Source organism: Haliotis cracherodii, unplaced genomic scaffold (genome assembly GCF_022045235.1).
Source record: "Haliotis cracherodii isolate W230 unplaced genomic scaffold, xgHalCrac1.p SCAF_20, whole genome shotgun sequence".
NCBI classification, from domain to species: domain Eukaryota; kingdom Metazoa; phylum Mollusca; class Gastropoda; order Lepetellida; family Haliotidae; genus Haliotis; species Haliotis cracherodii.
In genome coordinates this window covers 11296140-11305457 of record NW_027266276.1, presented here as the reverse complement: position 1 = coordinate 11305457, position 9318 = coordinate 11296140, and the positions used below count along the sequence as shown (strand labels likewise).

Sequence of the window (9318 nt, the reverse complement as noted above, 5' to 3'; positions counted from 1 at the left end):
GCATCAACTGGAATATCAGCTCTTGTTCAGTTGAAGAGTTGTCTCCGGAACTCTATACAAACGAGATGCAGGATAGCTGACATTCCATTGCGAGTGGGGCCCGTGAAGACGCCGGGGTAGAATAGGTCTTCAGCAACCCATACTTGACGTAAAAGGAGACTATGCTTGTCGTAAAAGGCGACTAACGGGATCGGGTGGTCAGGCTCGCTGACTTGGTTGATGCATGTCATCGATTCCAATTGCGTGGATCGATGCTCATGATATTAATCACTGGATTGTCTGGTCCAGACTAGATTATTTACAGACCGCCGTCATATAGCTGGAATATTGGTGAGTGCGGCGTTAAACAACAAACCAACCAACCATTGCGAGTGGCATCACATGCACGCTTAAAAGTTTTCAGCATCATACTGGCATCTAACTTTAAATGTTTTTCAACTGCTGAAAAGTTGCCTCCTCATTTTAACAGTCTTGCTATCCTGAAAAAAGAAAAGGTAAGTAAAATTCAGTCTGTGCAAAAATCAATAGGTAATAAGTACATTTTTACTAAAAACAAAGGAAAAAAAAAAAGCAATGAATGTGAGTAAATATTGTTAGATTTTTATTAAAAAAGGGTGGAAATAATTAGATTTTTATTAAAAAAGGGTGGAAATACTTCGAGCAAAAAAGTTGAAAAAATGTTGAAAGAGTTGAATAAAAGTTAGAAATAAATACATAAAAAGCACTACAGAAAACTATAAACACACATTTTTTACGTATTTTATCACTCCGTTAATGACAATAGTATGTATTTATCATTTGGCTACTAATCAGGTAACGTATTGGTAAATATGGCATTATGGTCCTTATGTCCCATACATTTCTGGCTCCCTAGGGGGAAAAAATGTGTGGACAACGCACTTCCGCTACCTTATTTGTCAGCATGAATATGCAGACGACCTAGTTCAGGTCGACCGGATCATATCGTAGTCCATGGATAGGTGGGTTTAAAGGCAATATACCAGAACTAAGTATCAATCTGTCTATAAATATTTGGACACGTGAAGATTCCGGGTTCAATAGGTCTTCAGCAACCCATGCTTGCGGTAAAAGGTGACTATGCTTGTCGTGAAAGGCGACTAACGGGATCGGGTGGTCAGGCTCGCTGACTTGGTTGATGCATGTCATCGATCCTAATTGCGTGGATCCATCGATGCTTATGATATTAATCACTGGATTGTCTGGTCCAGACTCGAATATTTACAGACCGCCGTCATATAGCTGGGCTATTGCTGAGTGCGGCGTTAAAGAACAAACCAACCAACTATAAATGTTTACTTACCAGTAGACGGAACATTCTGCAGAAATTGAAATTGTTTCGGAAGCGAATTGCATATGTAAACATCCGCTAGGAAGGTGTGTCCCGCGTGATATACCGGAAATCACACATGCCACGATACGACGAATACCGCTTCAAGGTATGCGTGAAGGTATGCATATAATTGTAATTTGTTCCCTAAATTCACTATTTAACATCCCATTTTGTAAATGAAGAATCTATGTGAACATGAAGAATTGCCGACATAACTTGCAGCCACAATTAATTTGTGAGTGAGTATGGTTTTACGCCGATTTTAGCAATATTCTAGCAATATCAAGGCGGGGGACACTAGAAATGGGCCTTACACATTGTCCCCATGTCGGGAATCGAACCTGGGTCTTCGGCGTGACGAGCGAACGCTTTAACCACTAGGCTACCCGACCCCCCCAATTAATCTAATTGTGATATATTAGACAATGAATATTAGAATAATGGTATAAAGTGGAATCAATATATTGCAGCTTTAGCTAGTACAAAAACAAAAATGTAAAAGTTCTTGGACTCTAGAATGTTAATGAAACATATCTGTTTTATACAAAGCAACACCTCGTATCAAAGGGGATATAACAATGTCTTTGTGGTATAACAGGATGTAATTATTCCGTTACCCTTAATGGCGGATTCATTTTTAATGTTAGTGAAAGGTTTAACAGAAAATGTGAGTGAGTGTGAGTGAGTTTGGTTTTCTGCCGCTTTTAGCAATATTCCAGCAATATCACGGCAGGGGACACCAGAAATAGGGTTCACACATTGTACCCATGTCGGGAATCAACCCGGGTCTTCGGCGTGACGAGCAAACGCTTTAACCACCTGGCTACCCGACCGCCCCTCTCGGAAAAAAAGATTCATGTAGTCTTTCGTATTATCGTTTCGTTTATCTCAATCAGTTTCGTATGGTGTTGCAGTGTTATACTACTAATACAGGTACTTTCTGTGGTGCCTGCCTCATGGTCCTATAACATTGATACTCCTGTCATTGGGTCAGTGTACACTCGAATTATATTCTAAACTCCCTAGGCAATACAAGGAAAACAAGCGAAGAACATCTTGAGACATGGAAAGACGGGTCTACAAGATGAGCAAAGAACATCTCGAGCACGTGGAAAGACAGATCTACTCATTCCCAATTATTGTTGAGATAAACAAAGAGAACAATAAGAAAATAAAGTTTATTTTTGTGATTTTGAACAGCTGAATACAATCGTTAAAACAGAAGTTTGCAAGCACAAGACACGAACATGTGAACCAATATAGCAAAGAACACTTAGTCATTGCATGTTTGAGTGAACAATAACATTGAAATGTGGTATATAATACAACGGCAGTGAAAATGGTGCTCATTATTTCCTAAATTTATGGATTCGTGTTAATCTGATAACATTATGCCTTTGAGTGAGGAGGGTTTAAGTGATGAAGGTCTCAGGTGTTTACCACTTTGATTAAACGCACGAGGAAAGGTACAGGCCTGATACACTGTAAACTAAAATAGGACTCGGGGATTGGAACCCGAGATTGTCAAATTAGTACAACTCCTCACAGAAACTTCGGCGCCTCACATGACTTGGCCACATGAGAATTTATAGTTATTGGTAGTCACACAAATTTGTATTCTTTTATACTTACTTATAGACTTACACATGACCTAAATCATGATCGATTACACGATTAAGAGTAAGTGCAAAGTTATGATTTTATTTGCAACACCCTGGTGAGATTTGTGCTTCGATTTAGGTGTCACACCCATACGTAACCTGATCATTGGAATGTCAGAATATTCTAATATACTTAAAGATACTTTAAGGATTTCCCTTTCTGCATCGGAAGGATCGTAGTTTTGTTTATTAAATGTTTCTCGCAAGACAAACAATTTATTCAAACATTATATTGTCCTCTGTTTTTGTAACACAAACGACTACACCCATGCCGTTATGGAATGGACACCCGATGGCAAACTTTCAGTTCTCATTCCAGTGGTTGAGCAGTTTTGACAGATTCCACAAGGTTCTGCCAAAACGCATCTCTTCCATACACATCTGTATTATATTCCAGATAGGAGTTGTTGGAGAGAAGCACAGCCATTTCTCTAGGCACGTCTTTCACGGGAACATGTTCATACATCAAAATCAACAGATTGTCCTGTCTGCGGTTCACTCTTGACTGCAAGGCAATGTGATACTCAAAGACACACCAGTCACTTTTCAGGAAGGCTGGAGAAAGAACAATCAAGGTCTTCCTACTCTTGTCAATGGCGTTGACTATGTTGGAAGCAATGGGCTCCCCAGGTAGAAAGTCACGGTGGTGGATACACATTCGTAGTCCTTCCTTGGTTTCTAGTTCAGGAATCATTTCCTGAATGACAATGTGTCTGTCAGATTCAGCATAGGAGACAAAGACATCATATTGATATTGTCTCCAGAACCTTCTTCTACCAATGTAGTACATGTACTTAATACTCCAGCGATGACGATAACCCAGGGCAACGCAAATGATCAAGACAATACATACACAAGAGGATGCCGTGACAATTCCCAAAGCAGCATTAGCACGATTGCATTCAGATTTAAGTTCCTCCACAATCTGATGAAGTTTTGTCATGGAGATACTGGAACCATTATCATACTCACAGGTCATTTTAGAGACATATCTAAACTTGTATAGATTGGCGTTCATCCACTTGAGGAAGTCCAGTGCTTGACAGGAACACTGAATCGGGTTTCCACGAAGATTTACTGTCACATTTGGAAGCATATCAAGCTCTTGTATGGTACCCATCGATAATCGCTGCAGCTTGTTATTTGCAAGGTCAAGATAATAAAGGGACTGCATTGGTTTTAGTGTAGCTTCAAAACGTTGGAGAAAATTACTGCGGATTATTAAGGTTTCAACACTCTTTAACCCCCTAAAAATATTCCTTGGTAGGGAATTTATTACATTTTCTGATATGTCAAACTGTTTAACATGATGGAACTGATGAAACAAGTTTCCATCGCCATCACTTTGAATTCTCTGACCAAGAATATTGTTTGACAGATTCAAATGGGTAATAGTGTTGTTGACATTGAAAACGTCATAGCCAATGTTGCTCATAGTGTTGTGTGAAAGGTCTACATACTTAAGATGCTCTAATCCTTCGATATGGATTGTTAAACTGTGAATAATATTGTGCCTCAGAATGATCCGTTTCAAAATGTTCTTTGAGGCTATTATATCCGTCCATTGCCCGGTGTTAAAGCAATTCTCGGCTACGATAGTGTGTAATTTTGGTGGCACTGGTAAAGCAAAAGGCAATGATTTGTACAGCGGTAAAGGAGGCCAAATGTTCCATAGTGAGAGGTCTAATTTCTCTAAAGATTTTAATCCAGCCATTTCAAGAAGGTACAGACCAAATGCAAATCGGTTTGCCCTTGCCGAGAGAAATTTCAATGTTTGGGGCAAGGATGATATTGATTTTGATTCACACTGTGTGATGCCATTACCATCTATATAAAGTTCTTCCAGATTTGTGGTATTGAGGTACTGAAAGTCAAGTCTCTGCACTATGTGACATCCCATGGTAGGATATAAGTAATTGAGTTTCAACACCTTTATTGCTGAACCTCCAAGTGCAAAATAAGCCTTAGAAAAGTTTTTAAATCCCAAACCCGGGTTCAGTGACACATCAAGAGTGTAAAGACCTTTCATTGGACTGAAAGTCAGATGTTCAGTGTCAACTATACCACAGTTGGTTAAGTTAAGATATTTCAGGAAGGGGACATTTGAGAACGTCGTATTCCGTAGCTTGTGCATGTTACAAAATCTGTCGCTACCAGAAAGTGTCAGGTTACTAAGATTCTTAAGTTGGCGAAATCCTTGTCCAAAATCATAATGCGACCCATCCATGTGTAATGACTGAAGTGAAGTTAAACTGGACAGACTGACGTCAGGGTAAGGGGATTCTTTGCTGTTATAATTAATGCTGAGCTTCAACAAGCTGCTCAGAGGATTAAAGAGTGTTGGTGTAAAGGTGTTATTGTCGTAGCTTAAACAATTTGATTCAAGATTGAGACTTTCAAGCTCAGACAATCCAAAGAAGGAATCTGCATTGAGATACTGTAGGCTATTGAAAGAGAGATCCAGCACCTTCAGAACAGACACATTTACAAAGGCTTGGTTGGGTAGTTCCGGTATGTTGTTGTGACTCAGCAAGAGAGTTGTAGTGTTCCTTGGTAGGCATGTTGGTACGTTTTGCAAGCCCTGGTTTGTGCAGTTAGCTAGAGTACCACCATGATTAGGATCAATGTACATAAGGCAGCATCCCCTTCCTGGTTGTGCCACGTTCAGAATAGTGTCATGTGACAAGGAAGTTGAAACCATGAGGTAAATCTGAAATTAGAGGGTTCAAAACATTCAAACCAATGTGTATGTATCGTGGAAAACTGAAAGTCAACTTAGTCAATGCATGGGCAGCGTCTAGCGTTACATTAATTATTTACCGTGTATAATTCGATAAATTGGCAAGCTAATTGAGACATCACCCTCATCTCACTCCTAGCAAGTATTTAGCGAAAGAAAAGAAACTATAACTACCATCAAATCTTAAATTGATACTATGCTTGACCTTTTCTCTATTTTAAATGCAACAGCCCACGCCACTTTTTTTTATCACTCGACCGGTCATCTAACCTCTAACCATGTTTAAATATATTTATTAGTAGGTTAAATGTATGTTAATATTTATAAAACAATATGTATTGTATCATATATATGAGAAAAAACGTTCGGCGTACAAAATGCATCTGAACAGGATGATGTAAGCTACAAACGTTTCTCTTATGAAGGACATTTACTCGTACATACATTAAAATACGTGAGATAGCTAAGCGAAGTTGTTGATGCAAATACACTAGCCATATACCCCAGAGTATCGACACTCGATTCAAAACGCTCGTTTTTGAGTGAGTGAGCTGGGTTTAACCCCGCTTTTAACAGTATTCCAGTTATATCACGGCGTGTCAGCTTAATGTGGGAGGAAAGCCCGAAGTGATGCAGGTCTCAGACGTTTACCACTTCAGTGAAACCCACAAGCACGGGTATGGGGCTGACAAACCTAGAAAAATAATCGGGGCGAACCGGGATTTGAACCCACAATCATAGGATTCTGGCGTGCCCAAGGGACACAACTCTGCACAGCGAATCGCGGCGCCTTAGACGACTGGGCCACCCATGCCCACCCCCCAAACCCCCCTCGTTTTTGAATAACGCAAGTATGACTATGGCCTTCAACGGCATTAATAATCAGGACCGTGACAATTTCAGACACCTTCAAGTTAATGTGTCAAACAAACATTTTGAAGAACACAGTGTTTTTGTTGTGTGTTATAATGTTTTGATTGGTTGGTTGGTTGATTTGTTGTTTTACGCCGCACTCAGCAATATTCCAGCTATATGACGGCGGTCTGTATAATAATCGAGTCTAGACCAGACAATCCAGTGATTGACATCACGAGCATCACGCAGTTGGGATCAATGACAAGCATCAACCAAGTCAGCGAGCCTGACCACCTGATCCCTGTAGTCGCCTTTTATGAAAAGCATAGTCGCCTTTTACGACAAGCATGGGTTGCTGAAGTCCTTTTCTACCCCGTAATCTTCACGGGTCTGTGAATAGAACAGTGTTTATATTGTGCGTTATAATGTTTTACATGGCCTACTGACCTACCCAAATGACGCAACTGTGCATAATGATTTACGGCGTGTAAGGTGACTGGATCATCGTGTTGCCAGCTTGAATAGTACATGTGTAGATTGACAAGGTACTGTCAAGGCATTCTTCATTGATAAAGGAAAAATTCATCAGCAACCCATGCTTGTCGTAAAAAGACGACTGTACTTGTCGTAAGAGGCGACTAACGGGATCGGGTGGTCAGGCTCGCTGACTTGGTTTAATAGCATGTCATCGTGCTCATGATGTCAATCGACCCGTGAAGATTCCGGGGAAGAATAGGTCTTCAGCAATCCATGCTTGCCGTAAAGGGTGACTATGCTTGTCGTAAAAGGCGACTACCGGGATCGGGTGGTCAGACTCGCTGACTTGGTTGATACATGTAATCGATCCCAATTGCGTGGATCGATGCTCATGATATCAGTCACTGGATTGTCTGGTCCAGACTCAGTTATTTACAGACCGCCGTCATATAGCTGGAATGTTGCTGAGTACGGCGTTAAAGAACAAACAAACAAACAAACAAAGAAACATGATGTTAATCACGAGATTGCCTGATCCGACTCGATTATTTACAGACCGCCGTCATATAGCTGGACTATTGCTGAGTGCGGCGTTAAACAATAAATAAACAAACAAACAAACAAACAAACAAACAAACATCATTTCAATGTCCAGCTATGCAAATAGAGATATGCTATGTTAGGAAGCTAAGCAAAAACATAACACTTCGCGTTTAATATTTAAATTAATACGCATTTGATCATGACAAACTAGATCTGTGTGTGCTGTTTGAAATCGTGATTTAAATTATGCAAATCAAAATCAACCATAAACCACTATATACTGACCGAAATAAGGCCGCCAAACATCATCTGTTCCTGTGCTTTCCCCCGCTGTCTCTCCTTGCCCCTGGTTAGATCAGAATGGCTGCGAACTCAATTACTTGTACCTATTTAACTACAAACCTTTGTAAACCTGAAAGTGTGCAAAACACTTCAGTGCACGTAACTCCCTGTAATTAAATTGATTCGATGAGGATGCTTGCTTGCTAGGCAAATAAAAACTTCCTGAATTGTACAACGGCGGTAAGAGCAGATATGAGCAGAGAGGGAGATCGAGCGCAAGTTGTTATTGTCTGAAATATAGTTTGTGTCAATAGTCAGACTATTTGGTGTGTGTTTACTCACATTGTTGTGTACTTTATGCCACTCACTCAAAAAGGAATTGCCATTACAGGGAGGAAAGGAAAGTTTGGTATATTTGATCTACGTTGAATATTTTCCTAACCTTCCTCATCATAAAGTTCAACTGAGTCTGTGTCCCATGTTAACAGGCGATGATATGAGTCCCCTACCACCAGCTCTTTCCAACACGTGAAATAAGTTTGTAGACCCATTCTAACCGGGGTTCCACAATGTTACAAACCCTTAATTTTTTTTTTAATCGCCGTGAAGATCCGGGGTAGAATAGGTCTTCAGCAACCCATGCTTGCTGTAAGAGGCGACTATGCTTGTCATGAGAGGCCTCTGGCGGGATCGGGTGGTCAGGCTCGCTGACTTGGTTGATGCATGTCATCGATCCCAATTGCGTGTATTGATGCTCATGGTTAAATCACTGGATTGCCTGGTCCAGACTCGATTATTTACAGACTGCCCTGATATAGCTGGAATATTGCTGAGTGCGGCATCAAACAACCAACCAACCAACCTTATGTTTTGTGAAAATTGTGTGATTGACGATTGCAACCGGTAGAGCAGGACATGCTTACCCTTTTAGCAAACTCATGGTGTTAACAGTGATTTTCAGTGATCCATTCATATAATTTAACATGAGAAACTTCTCGAATGATCAATCCTGCCATGTGTATTTCCAACAACCAAGGGATGTAACTCTAAATTTCACTCACTGAAACAACACTACTCATCATTTTTCCAGGGCTTCATACATATCGCCGTCACTGACTTATAGCAATTTGAATTCCCACATGACAAGAGATATAATATACCTTGCTTTGCACTCTCGAGGAATACTGGCTCTTTGATTCAAGTACTATATGAAAAGTTAATACAATGTTTTGCCCTCGGCTCTCAGTGAAGACACAGGTGACAAAATCGGTGCCTGGACCCTTCTCATTACTGTATTCATAAAAGTCGAGAAGACTTCCACAGACAGAATGTGGATACTAAAATGGCTAGATTTCCCCGAGGAATAATGCTTACACGACGCTTACACGAATGACTCTTGTACAAACCCG

The 9318-nt window shown here is 40.4% G+C and overlaps 1 protein-coding gene across 1 annotated transcript; it reads right to left on the bottom strand.

The window, feature by feature from the left end:
- Positions 1-2689: 2689 nt before the first annotated feature.
- LOC139470493 (toll-like receptor 4) lies at positions 2690-7974 on the bottom strand. The gene is made up of 2 exons (XM_071252899.1): positions 7913-7974; positions 2690-5722 (listed from the first exon to the last, which is right to left on the bottom strand). The coding sequence occupies exons 1-2, from the start codon at positions 7934-7936 to the stop codon at positions 3323-3325; spliced, it is 2424 nt and encodes an 807-aa protein (XP_071109000.1). The 5' UTR covers positions 7937-7974; the 3' UTR covers positions 2690-3322.
- Between the last annotated feature and the right edge of the window lie 1344 nt (positions 7975-9318).

Coding starts and splice junctions, on each gene's coding strand:
- LOC139470493 (XM_071252899.1), bottom strand. CDS start 7,936: ATGATGTTTGGCGGCCTTATTTCG. Junction 5,723..7,912: donor TGTTTGGCGGCCTTATTTCG/GTCAGTATATAG, acceptor CTCTAATTTCAG/ATTTACCTCATGGTTTCAAC.